The sequence below is a fragment of the Anolis carolinensis genome, chromosome 1, assembly GCF_035594765.1.
Source record: "Anolis carolinensis isolate JA03-04 chromosome 1, rAnoCar3.1.pri, whole genome shotgun sequence".
Classification (NCBI taxonomy): Eukaryota; Metazoa; Chordata; class Lepidosauria; order Squamata; family Dactyloidae; genus Anolis; species Anolis carolinensis.
Window position 1 is genome coordinate 30126027 of NC_085841.1, and position 13019 is coordinate 30139045.

The 13019-nt window shown below is 38.8% G+C and overlaps 1 protein-coding gene across 1 annotated transcript in view; it reads right to left on the bottom strand.

The window, feature by feature from the left end:
* Positions 1-13019, bottom strand: part of kcnh1 (potassium voltage-gated channel subfamily H member 1) — a 313161-nt gene that overhangs the window by 238956 nt on the left and 61186 nt on the right. Inside the window, exons 5-6 of the mRNA XM_062971714.1 lie at positions 11065-11183; positions 6133-6525 (exon numbers count right to left, since the gene is read on the bottom strand). Of these exons, the coding sequence (XP_062827784.1) occupies positions 6133-6525; positions 11065-11183 (512 nt within the window). The remainder of the gene's footprint in view (positions 1-6132; positions 6526-11064; positions 11184-13019) is intronic.

A 13019-nucleotide genomic window follows, 5' to 3' on the forward strand; every position in this document is an offset into this window, starting at 1 on the left:
ATCTCATTGACTGGGTGGGTTTTGGCCCCGAAGAACGCTCTTGGGAAGACGCTTCCTCAGTCCATGCCCCCGATTTAACCCGCCGCTTCCATCAGACCTACCCCGCCAAGCCGCGGCCCCGCACCTCGGGGAGAGAGCCCATTTTTGAGAGGGGGCTTGAGGAGGGGGATAGTGTGATGACTCATGGGCCATGTAGTCCCGTTCCTAGCGCTGTTGTGACAGATGAAGAGGAAAACTTAGGTTTCCCACCGTTTCAGCCAGAATTGGAGCTTTCACAGCCAGAGATGGAGCCCCTGCACCTGCAGGAGATTTGCCTCCCAGAAGTTGCCCAAACAAGCCCTGAGCCGAAATCTCCCCCTTTTTCTCGCCATGATTATTATCAACAACAGAAGGGAGCTCAACAGGCTAATCGCAGAAGCCTGAGAATCGCCGCCAAACAAATGGTTGATTAAGCCTGCTTCCCATGGGAATCTTTAGGGAGTCATGCATCTGGACTCAGAGAATGGCTTTCGGTTCTGGTTCCCCAGAGAATTGTTCTCTGGCGGGAAAACGAGACCCTACTTAGGTGTTTTGCCCACGTAGGAATCTTGCGGAGTCAATTCGTCAGCTCCGGGAGTAGGTTGTGTGTGGACTACGCTGCTCCCGCGTTCAAGTTCTTGTTCCCGTTTCCAGCCTTGCTTTTGCCTTCCAGGACCTTGTTTTGCTTCCTGGATCTCGCCACGAATTCACCACGGATCTTGTTTTTGCTCCTCGTTTCTTGTTGCCTTGAATCAAGCCTTGTGTTCCAAGAATCAAGTTTACTTCCTAGCCTTGCTTAAGTTTCATGGACTAAAGGACCTTGTCATCTCCCCTCACTTTGCTTGGCAAAGTGAGTGTTTCGGTTACTGGATTACAACTTTGGACCTTAATATTTTATATTGGACATTGTTTTCCTGGACTATAATTGACCTTTCCTGAAAGGTCTTCTTCTGAACTATATTCTACACTTATTTTTATTGACTTTACATATTTCCTTAATAAAGATATTAGATAGATTCTGGCCTCTGTGTATCGTTATTGGTGCTCTGCAGCCTGGGTCTTGACAACTCTGGAGAAGCAACTGTTGACCCTTTATTTTTCAATCAAATTGAAAAAACTATCATGTCCTGCCCAGCATCTGCTGAAATATAGGCTTCTACCTCAATGCAATATGTATTAAAGCAAATACTCCTTTCTAAGCAGTTTAAAGTGTGGTGCCAACAGCCATTTTCGAAAGTATTGCACAACTTAACAAGATCAATGGCTCTTTTTTGACAAATGATATTATTATCATATATCATCCCTGGGGTGTAATTTAGTCCTTAATTCTTCAACTTTATATAGCTTGAGAAGCTTATGTGGCTGCTTTTTCCATCCGACCATGCAATAATTCACTGGAATCATTTCTTTAAAAGCAAAGTAACCTTGCCAGTTGGTTCAGAAACAGAACCTTTGCTTAACCATGACTCAGAAAGGGAAAAATGTTTCATCTGCAATGGGAGACATGGTAGTGGAGAAATTATAAGTTGTGATATATAGGACACAACCAGTAGGGACAACAGGCAGAATATTGTGGGTGTTATGAAAAGGCAGTAAACTGATAGCTATTTATGTTGATATTGTCTATTTTCACTGCTAGTGTTGATTAGTAAACCTTTCCCACTTCAGACACCACAAAATAAATATATATTATTTGTAATATGGAACAGAGCACATGTATTTTTATAATATTTGGAGTTTTGTGGGATGTGGACAATCATGAAACTGTATGCTCAATAAACAATGCAGGAAGAAAAAATTTCTTCCACCTTAGACAAAAATAAATAAACGTTACTTTACTGAGACTTTAACAAACTAGTTTCCTTAAGAGAGTTTGAACAATTCAAATTCAAATAGAAGCAATTCTTTCAACTAGACCTGTGGTTAAAGTAATATACTGCCCACTCTGTAAACAAACCTATTTTGTAATCATTCATTCAACAATTCTTTCCATCTTCTGCTCCACTCCCTGATCAGATTTCAGCGATTTTCATTTTCCTAAGTGAGTACATTATTTATTTCTGGTGCTTCCTGTTTGCTTGCTTGTTTACTATGTCACTTCTTCATTAGTTTAGATTGGAAAATAAACATCTCCTTTGCTCAGCGTCAAATGTTTCTCTAATTTATCTAGTTAAGCAAACGTCACTGCATTTATATTTAATCTCTCTCCCCTGCAGTTCTTCAAGGAGGCATGTCTGTACCATCAAGACTAATAAGAATGAAGGATGGTTCTCAATTTAGCTAATATCAGCAAGTCATAAAGTAGTATGGCTCATGTCATATGACTTACTGAACACAGCCAGTCTTCTCCAGAATGAGTTGAATCCAGAGCTAGTTATGCTTAGAAATAGACTCATGGAAATCAGTAGGACAATTAGTTTGCAATAACTTAAAATCCATCTGTTTCAATGTGGCAGCTCTAACCATAGCTACATTTGGGTCCAACACAATAAAGACCTCCAACTAAGCATGTTTACAAATGATGGTGATTTTTCACATAAAATTTCCCCTCCCTAACTAGGGAGCAAGCTAACTAGAGATCATATAAACTGAAACGCTATCAAACTTTTGGAGATGCACATATACAAAGGAGCATCTTGGATAGCTAACATGCCTCCACATCTTTCTCTCATCATGAATCAAGAAACAGATGAGGTTTTGGAGCAAAAGTAAGGTCTGATCAGTGTGTCTAATATATATGGCAGGGTGGGCAAGATCGAGGCTTGTCAATGGGTCCAACAAACCTTGTAAAATTATCTAAATGGGTTATGCTGCATCTATTGTCAAGGAGCACAGGCATGCTATGGTTATCTCATCTACTGGTAGGAAAACTAAGTGGACATTTACATGTAGATGCACATATAATTATGTATACAAGCACATCAACTGAAAAAATCATGATTCACAAAATACTTTTGTACATTATAAAAAAAAATTTTCCATGTCAGGAGCAACCGGAGTTGCTTCTGGAGTGAAATAATTGGCCGTCTGCAAGGACGTTGCCCAGGGGACGCCTGGATGTGGTTTTTTTTATGTTTTACCATCCTTGTGGGAGGTTTCTCTCATGTCCCCGCATGGAGCTGGAGCTGATAGAGGGAGCTCATCCGCGCTCTCCCCAGGTGGGATTCGAACCTGGCAGCCTTCAGGTCAGCAACCCAACCTTCAAGTCACAAGGTTTTTATCCCCTAGGCCACCGGAGGCTCCTACATTATAAATTAGACAAATTCTTGATCCACAGCAGGTAGCTGATATTTGGAGACATCAGTCCAGTAAATCATAAGAAGACGAAAACATAAATAACTTTGCAGAAACATGACCCACTTTAATTTGCTATGCTAATAAATCAACAGACGAAAGAAAACAAGTCCTCGGTGCTCATGCTCATATATGGAATGATGCATTTGGTTGAATTAGAAATGAATTCTGGAGACCAGATTACTTTATTAAAATTAGACATTATAGACTTATTCAAGGACTTATGTATAAATCTAGAAATTTTAGTAAAATAAAAATCAACCCAAAAACCCTGGTTCCACTTATCCACGGATCAAGGTCTGTGCCACTCCAGAATGCCAGAATTTGATAGCTGATGCTGATATCCTTTGATGACAATTGGAAAAATTGAAGAGGGCAACAGAGGGTCCAAAATAGCTTGAGATGTACATGTACCCCACAGGTGACATACTGCACTTTCCTGATTATGAGGGTCCAGGAAAATAGTTGAAATTGACACAGTCACCCTCCATGATAATGTAAGTGAGTGCTCCACTCAACAGAGGCTGTATGTGGAAGGGACTGTCATGCCTACCTACTCCAGTTCCCTCCTATAACATTACCACAGTTTCCTGTGTTGAAAAGGAAAAGTCAACACAACATTAAGGAATGACACAGTGAAGTGCAACATCAAGAACACAAAATCTCTGGAGCGGATGATCTAGGAGAGACAACAAGCACTTTACTTTAAAAAAAAAAAAAGCCACAGGTTCAGAGACATTTGTGTTGGTGGATTGATTTACAAAGCACATCAGTCATATTCTCCAGGGCCCTTCAACTATAAATGACAGCTGATTTTTAAAATTGAGCTGGTTTGCCAAGATGGGTCTTTACTGACATTCACTCCTGAGTAAAGAATGATTAGATCCAAAATTACAGAACTGGCACTTGCTGTGATGCCGCAGCACAATAGGAAATGAGATGCAATTGAGGAGGATGTTCCTGTGCACAGGAGGCCTGACAGGGGATTGGGGGAAATGCCAAAGGGAACAGAATGTGATGTTATGGCCCCTAACGCATTGGATCAGAATGACTGAAACTTGTGTCATTTTCCTTCTGGTGAAATTACACTCTAGAACTCCTTTTTTTATATAAAATGCTAGCTTGGGTACCCGGCGATGCCCGGGTTATTTGAAAAGGTTTCATCAGAAGGGCCAAAGGGGGCCGGGGGGGGGGGGATTAGAATTTTTTCATAAAGACACCATAAACCATTGTTAAAAAGGAATAAGATAGTGCTGCTCAAACTATCTTATATGGCAAACCAGATACTGTTTTTCCCAGCGAGAATGTCATTATATTTGTGTCATGTTATTATTTGTTCCAACCAAGCTTAAGATCATCAGATGAGGCCCTGCTCACGGTCCCGTCAGCCTCACAGACGAGAGACAGGGCTTTTTCAGTAGTGGCTCCCTGCCTATGGAACGCCCTCCCCAGTGAAGTTAGGCAGGCTCCCTCCCTCCTATCCTTCCGTAGGAAGGTTAAAACTTGGTTGTGGGGCCAGGCTTTCAAATAAGAATCAGCAGTGCCAATTATTATTCTGTACGCCAGAACCCAATTGACAGACCCAGTCTTTTGAACCTGAACATGTCCATTTATATTTTAGAATTTTTTTATGAATGTTGATGTAAATTAATAATTTTTAATCTGATTTACATGTACTGTATAATTTTTATATGTGTGTTTACTGTAAGCCGCCCTGAGTCCCCTCTTGGGTGAGAAGGGTGGGATATAAATGTTTTAATAAATAAATAAATAATAAAGTTGTTAACAGCTACAAATAGAAGACATAACATATAAAAATACAATCCATGACGGATACATTCCTGTACTTGGCTAACTCTATTAGCCAACCACTTCAGTGAATAGCTGCAAAGCTATTCACTGCTGATCAAACTGGCCAATTGAAACATTAACACTTGCCTTCAACAGACAACAGTTCTTTCTCCCACCCTGGACCTTCCACAGATATATAAAACCCACTTGCCTAGTTTCCAACAGACTTCACAACCTTTGAGAATGCCTGTGGCAGGAGAGAATGCTATCAGAACATGGCCATACAGCCCAGAAAACTCACAGCAACCCAGCCATGAAAGCCTTCAACAACAAATTATATGCTGTTTCCCTGACAAATTACAAATCCCAAAGAATGGGGGGAAGGAGGGAGGTGGAGGTATGCCTCACCTATAGCCATATAATGCAATGCAATGTAGTTAAACTACATTATATGAGTTTATCCTGATCATATAATGCAGCTTCAAACTGCACTATATAGCAGTGTAGATAGGGCTGTAATTGACGGAAGGAGGTTAAAGGTGAGTACAGATGACAGATTTTCTAACAAACGTTGGGGTTTATATTTGTGTCAAATAGCATTATTATTATTTTTCTTTCTGCTTGTTTACCTTTTGCTGTTCTTTGTGGTGATGTTACAAGTACTATTTTTGTGTTTATGTATTTAATATATTTAATAAAATATATTTTAAAAGATGAAATCACTACAAGGCTGTATGAAATATATTATCGGTTTTTTAAAATATTTCTATTCCAGCTGAGCATCACATTGTGGCAAAAAAACGACATCCTATTCATCTGCCAAATGAGAGATGCACCTGTGTCACCTTGAAATTGACTATAAGAGACTATGAAGTACTACTGTGAAGCAACAATAACGTATTGAGAAGTGAATCAATTAATGATTGGAGCAAAGAAAGGTAGTAAAATAAGCACACGAATAAAGAACTAGCATGAAGTCTGCGAACTGATTCCAGTGGAAATTCCATATGAAAACAAAACTGCACTCACCTCATCGACATTCTCAAATGCATTGATCACATCGTAGGGCAAACAGGAGAGAAGGTCAATGACAAACCAGGTCTTCAAGTAATTCATGCGGATCAGCTTTGGGTCTGAGATGACCTCCCCAGCCGGACCGACAAAAGTGGTATGGAAATTAAGCACGATGTCTACCAGAAAAATGACATCGACAATGCTGTCCACTACCAGCCAGGCCACATTGTTCTGTTTTGTTTTAAATGAGACGTTGTAAGGGACCAAAATAGCTGTGTAGAAGGTTAAAATCAGGATGACCCAATCCCATGTTGTCTTGAAAACACAGTAATGTAAAATGATATGTGGCGGAGTCTTTGGTGCCTCTTGCTTGTACTGCGGGAGGATTTCAGAGCCCAGTTGTAAGACCTGCAGAAAAAGAAAAACAGTAAGGCAAAGTCCCATCATAGGAAAGTCAAAACTCTTAATTTATTATTTAGTTTAGTACTCAGGTGGGCCAGCACAGAATGGTTAAGGCTATAAATCTATACCCACAATAAACCTTTGCAATTCAAGTGGTGTCAAACTGCATTAATTCTACAGTACAGACGCACCTTAGGGAGTTTTGGCTGCCTGAGCTGTTTCAATCCCACTTTATAAACAGGAACTAATGCCTGCTTTTCTGGGTTGTTTTTCTTGTCTCCATAAAATCCCCTTTCCTATTGATATTAAATATTTTAGATAGCCTGAAGGAAGCTAGATAGCCTGAATGACTGATGTTTGAAAGCCACTCTAAGAATATTGATTAGATGAGGAGGAAAGTTAAAAAATATTTTTAGTGAATACATTCATTGCATGGGCTTGTATCTACTTACAGGGCTCTATGAAGAGGTACCATCATTTGTGTGATCCGAACTAAAACCTGACACCACAAATGTTCTTCCAAATCTTTGTCCATTAGCTTCAAAAAAAATTGAACTAAAACTCCCAGAATCCCCCTGCTATGCCAAAAGCCATTATTCCAAGATTTAGTCACTCAACCCATCACAGCAGACATTATAAAGTTACCTTCAGTTACTGAAAATAAATGGATTATCCCATAAGACTGAGTTTGCAAACATATTGCAGCTAATGTGACAGCATTGACATTTATAATAATAATAATAATAATAATAATAATAATAATCCTTATTTATATTTCGCCCCTCTCCCCTAGGGTACTCAAGAGCGAATTACAGCATTGACATACATAGGCAAACATTCAATGCCTTTACAATCATATACAATGGGACAGACAAACACAAACAAAGGCAAAGGCTTCTCTTTTCATTTCTGGCTTCTGGAAGCAGTGCCCATCTCTGGCTCTGAAGAAGTTTTTTATCCTCCATTTTCAAGCTGAGGAGCCTGCATTGTTACCTCATGGTTGTGTGGCCGGCAAGATTGCTTTGCCTTTTCCCGCCTGAAGCGGTACCTATTTATTCTACTCACATTTGCATGTTTTTGAACTGCTAGGTTGACAGAAGCTGGAGCTTACAGATGGAAGCTCACACCGCCTCACGGATTCGAACTGCCAACCTTCAGGTCACCAGTTCAACATCACAAGGGTTTAACCAATTGTGCCACTACGGCTCAAAAAAGTAATTTGCTACTCAATCTGAATATATTAACATTAGTTTTGTTTATTTAATCACTTCAAAATACCCCAAAAGCCAAACATTTCCACCAAAAGATGAGTTTTTGAAATTATATTCTTATACTGCAAACCTATCAGTTAGTTGTTGGACATTTTGAAGAAACATTGTGATGCCCTCACTATTCACCCAAATGAATGTATTCCAAGTAATATTGTTTTGTAACACATTACTTCCAAATTCCAGACAATTATAATTATGGGTCAAGAGGCAACTATGAGCCTGAGGAGCACATTAGACTGCATTCGAAACACATCTGATCCTCACATTCTTGTAGATGGTGATACAGATGTTTTTCTTTCAACGTATTTCGTAATCCTTATACAATATTCATTTCATTGTTCTTTTTTCTTATTGTTCTCTTAGACGACGACTGATACCAGCTGTGCTGTAATGTGCTGGAGCTGAGAGTTGGGCCCAGTGATGGTAAGATAATGAGTGCAATATTTAACTGGCAATTAATAATACGCATTTCATATGTTCAGAACATGTTCTTGACCTTTATTATTTATAATTAACTCACCAGCTGTCAGGGTTTTAATTCATTCACAGGCTTGTCAGATGGACCAGATAGCATGGAATTCTCTAATAGATAGCAAATGAGCAATTTAAAGCTGAAGGAAAATATCAAAAGTATTCTTTGTGGAAAAAAATACTGTGACAATTTCTCTGACTATCACAGAAAAACCCATGATAGGGTCACCTTAGGGTCATCAAAAAGCCTTGAAATCTCACAACAACAAATCTAATTTATTATTGTATATTGTATCAGACATTTAACCAACAGATTCTAAGACTACTGCATCCAGACTAAAAAAAATAAGTTCTAAATAGTTTTATATCAAAAGGAATGTGAGTTCAAAGCCCTAAAACATGGCGTTTAATCAGCACTAGAAATATGTCACCATAGATGTGCATGTTTTGGCTGCTTCCTGAAGAATTTGATGTCCATAAAAAAGGAGGAAGAAGCGAGGAGGGAGGAAATTAATCAGCACTTTGAAGACTAACTGGTTTTCATTTCCTCATGGGCTTTCACGGCTACAACCCCACTTTTACAGATGCAGTTCAGAGTGATACTGAAGCCTCAGATTATAAACCATCTGTACACAGTTGTAAGAATGAAAGACCTTTAACACCTTGCCCAGTGCTTTGAACATTTAGGGCAAGAGACACGATGTCCATCATTCTGGATTCTGTTATTGACTGGTTGATTAAAATATTGATATACCACACCTTGTCCATAGATCTCAGGGTCACTTACAAAAAAATCAGCTTAGAACCAAAGTTCAAAAGACTTGAAATATATTGAATAGCTTTTCAATTTTAAAACAGACAGCTTAAAATTGGTTAAAACAATCTTGAATGATTATACATCAAGGGAACCACTGACCGCATAGGGAAGCTGATGAAGAAGCACAACCTACAAACTATCTACAGACCTACTAAGAAAATCCAACAAATGCTACGTTCAGCAAAAGATAAGAGGGAATCTTTATCTTTGGGAATTGAGGGGGTGGGGCTTTTGGGGTATTTAACTGGGAAGTTGCCCACATTTTCTTCATTTGTAACTTTCCTGTATAGTGGTAATCTAGCATTAGTTACAAATGAAGAAAATGTGGGCAACTTCCCAGTTAAATACCCCAAAAGCCCCACCCCCTCAATTCCCAAAATTTCCTCTGTCCAGCCTACTGATTTTCCAGTCTGAGCTGTTTTACATTATCAGGCTCTTTCCCACGCAGGACTCCAGATGTTTTTCATTCCTTGACTTGGGCTGTGAACTCATGGCATGGAGAGTTTTAGTGTCTTCAACACACCAGATACGAGTCCATCACACACAGAAACAATTGGTTTCAGGCATTTTCTTTAATGATCAATTCTTCTCTGATACCAGTTGTTCCACAGAGAAAACACTGATTGCAATACATCCAAGAATGTGGAAAGAAGTTACTCATACCAGGACTATCGCACTGCACAGGAGGGAACATGACTGCCTAACTGGTAGCTTAGTTTGGAGGTATAAGCTTTCTGCCACTGTAGCTCAAATATGCAGGCATAGCTTTAAGCTCAATACCTCAAAGGATTTAGTATCAATCCTATGCTCTTCAAGCCAGACCAAAGAATATAATTGCATTGCTAGACTTATACTGAGGTCAAAAGGGGGCAAAAAGTGAGTTTGCAGGCCCAGCAATAAAGCAGAAATCATACAACTTAAAATATTTTTTTTAAAAACAGAAATGAAATAAAAATTCTTTGCAGAGGCAGATAATAATTCATCCCTTTGTCCACACACTCACTTTCCATCTCTGCCTTATCTGGAGTCAACAAACGCAATGATTTGTCCACCGAGCTGCCGTATGCCTTGCACACTGAAGTTTTATAAGATTGTGCAGATGTAGTATCTCATTCAGTCCCTCGTTCTTCCCCCTTTGTCCCAAAAACTTCTCAAATCCCCCAGCCACTCTCTTTCTGGCAGGAGCAGCAGTCCCTCACTTGGGCAGAATGAGGGAAGGCAAAAACAGGTCAACTATTTTTTTACAAGATTTTAGTTACCAGGTACCCCAAGTTTCTAGCAGACACTCCATGTTGCTACCTCCTGAGACTTGCTAGTGACACAGTTCCCTGACAAGAAGGAACACAAAGAGGCCACCCATGAAGTGATATCACTTGGGTTTCACCAGAGGGGTAACACCAAAATATCTAACATTTTTGTGCAGTGCTTCATTAGAAATGTATTATTATTATAAGCCCAGCTTATATGTACTGTATCAATATACATAGCTAAAACTTTTTTAAAAATGGGTTGTTGGAATCTTCTAGTGTGCATGTGATTCATTCAGAGTGGTCATGATTTTACCCAATTACGACACTTTGCATCATAGGGTTGTTGTATGTCTTTCGGGCTGTGTGGCCATGTTCCAGAAGCATTCTCTCCTGACGTTTCGCCCACATCTATGGCAGGCATCCTCAGAGGTTGTGAGGTATCATGCTATTTTTCTGCACATATAAAGATATCTTATGCATATATTCTGAAAGTAACTTTATACAATATTTTTAATAATCTTATGCATGTTTGTGTACAAATGAACCATTAAAAAGCAAAGGTGTCATGATCTCTGCAACTCGTGAGGACACTTTTGGATTTCGAAATATTTCAAATTTTGAATTTCCAGATAACTGTTACCTAACTTGGGTCTCTTTCCCACAGGTAATCTGTCCTAAGAGTTGGATGCTCTTTATTGCATCCTAATATGCAGATGAGAAATAAAATAGACATTACCTCAGCAAGACGGGAATGTTTATGAACATTCTCTCCTTTCTGGACACTTGGAGCAAGCTGCTGAAGGACACCCCGGCTGCTTGTGAGGGCACGGGTTAAGCGGGCAAACTTTCCCCAGCCTGAAAGCAAGACGACATAATGCACAACCGTTACAACAAAGATCAGCTTTTACTTTAACAAAATCTCAGTTTTCTAGGCAACATTATGAGTTTGGTCTGACCTACATTTTATATGACTGTAACTTTATAACTCGTCATTCCACCATTATGCCCATCTCCCCCCTGCCAGGTCTGGGAGGAATAAAATTAACCCCTTGAGCCGATAGTGCTCCAAACCCCTGAAAAAACTTCTGGCCATTTTTAAGCATTAGGCAGCTTTCAAACATATGAAAATTATATGTTTCACTCTGTCTGTGTGGAAAGGAACTTATGTAAGCAGCTTGTCATAAAGATCAGCTCACACATTACTCTATTTCCAATTAATTGCATGTGTAGTTGCATGTATGAATTTAGGTGGAGCATTTTCAAGTTCATTGCATGTGTGTAATCATAGATCAAGAACAGAAATGAACAATTAAGGCGTATTTACTGCAGCAGTAAAAAATGAAACTGGCAGACAAGTATTAGTATAGCTGCTATACTAGCTCTGGTGCTGGCCATGGTGCTGAAAGGAAAGGTTGTACTTGTATATCCTTATACTGTATAAGAGACTATTTCTTTCACTAATGTTTCTAGGAATGGTTCTGGAATGGTTTTTGTTACTTATGTCAATACTGTTTTTTATTTAATACTACTACTACTAATAATAATTTATATCCAGCCACATCTCTCTAAAGGGACTCGGGGCAGCTTATTTGCGTCTTTGTACTATTTATATCCATCCTTTCTTTCCTTCTGTAAACTCAATATTATTTTAACCCTTTGAGCAGTTCTAAAATTGTTAAATAGTTTGATACATTTCAGTTTCTTCCATTCTAATTTATTTTACTTTTTAAAAATTAGTCTACTTATATGCCACTTTGAGATCCTGTGATAAAGTGTGGTGTATAAATATTACCATACATTCAATAAAATAAAGCTGCATACATTCCTTTCCTTCTTATTTTATCCCTCCCATAATGTGTAAGGTTGATGAAGCTGGAAGAGATAGTGGGCATGCCAAGGTCATCCAAGGGATTGCATGAGACAATGGAAAGTAGACTTGATTTCTCAAGCCTCAGTACAGCTCTTTAACCACTAGACCTATACTATTTTGCTGTAGTGCTTGTTATTGTGTGACTTCAAGTCATTTCTGATTTATAACAACCTTAAGGCAAATTTGTTCAGAAATGCCTTCCCTATACTTTACTCTGAAGCTGAAAGTGTATGACTTGACCAAAATCACACTGGGCGAGTAGTGTTTCAAAGCCTGGTCTTCAGAGACTTAGTTCAATACTCAAACCAATACTCCAGACTGGCTTTCATACTAACATTTTAATAATGTTTGTTTTCAGGTTTTAGATTAACATATATTTTGTATATATTGCGAGATGTGCTGTATTTCATTCTATAAAATGCTTCGAATTCCTTTTTTAAGAAATCTAAGCTTATAAAAATAAAGTTGAAACAAGAGATTACCCTTGGTTCCTGCTAGGGTTTGGTTCCAGGACTCCCCTATGGATACCAAAATCCATGGATGGTCAAGTCCCATTATATGCAATGCTGAAGAAAAATTGTGTCTCTTAAATACTTTTTTGGCATTATTAAAGTATTTTTCAAGCTGTGACCGTACATCATTGGGGGTGGGATCTGTGCTAAATTAAAATCCAGTCTGTAGCTGTTTCTTTGTCTTACTTTTTAAAGATTCTTTTGGTTATGTTGGCCTGACTTCGGATATTATAAGTGGATTTCTGTTCTGAAAACATTATCAAAATGCTTTATCTCACTACGGTCCCTGTACGGTACTTTCTAGTTTTA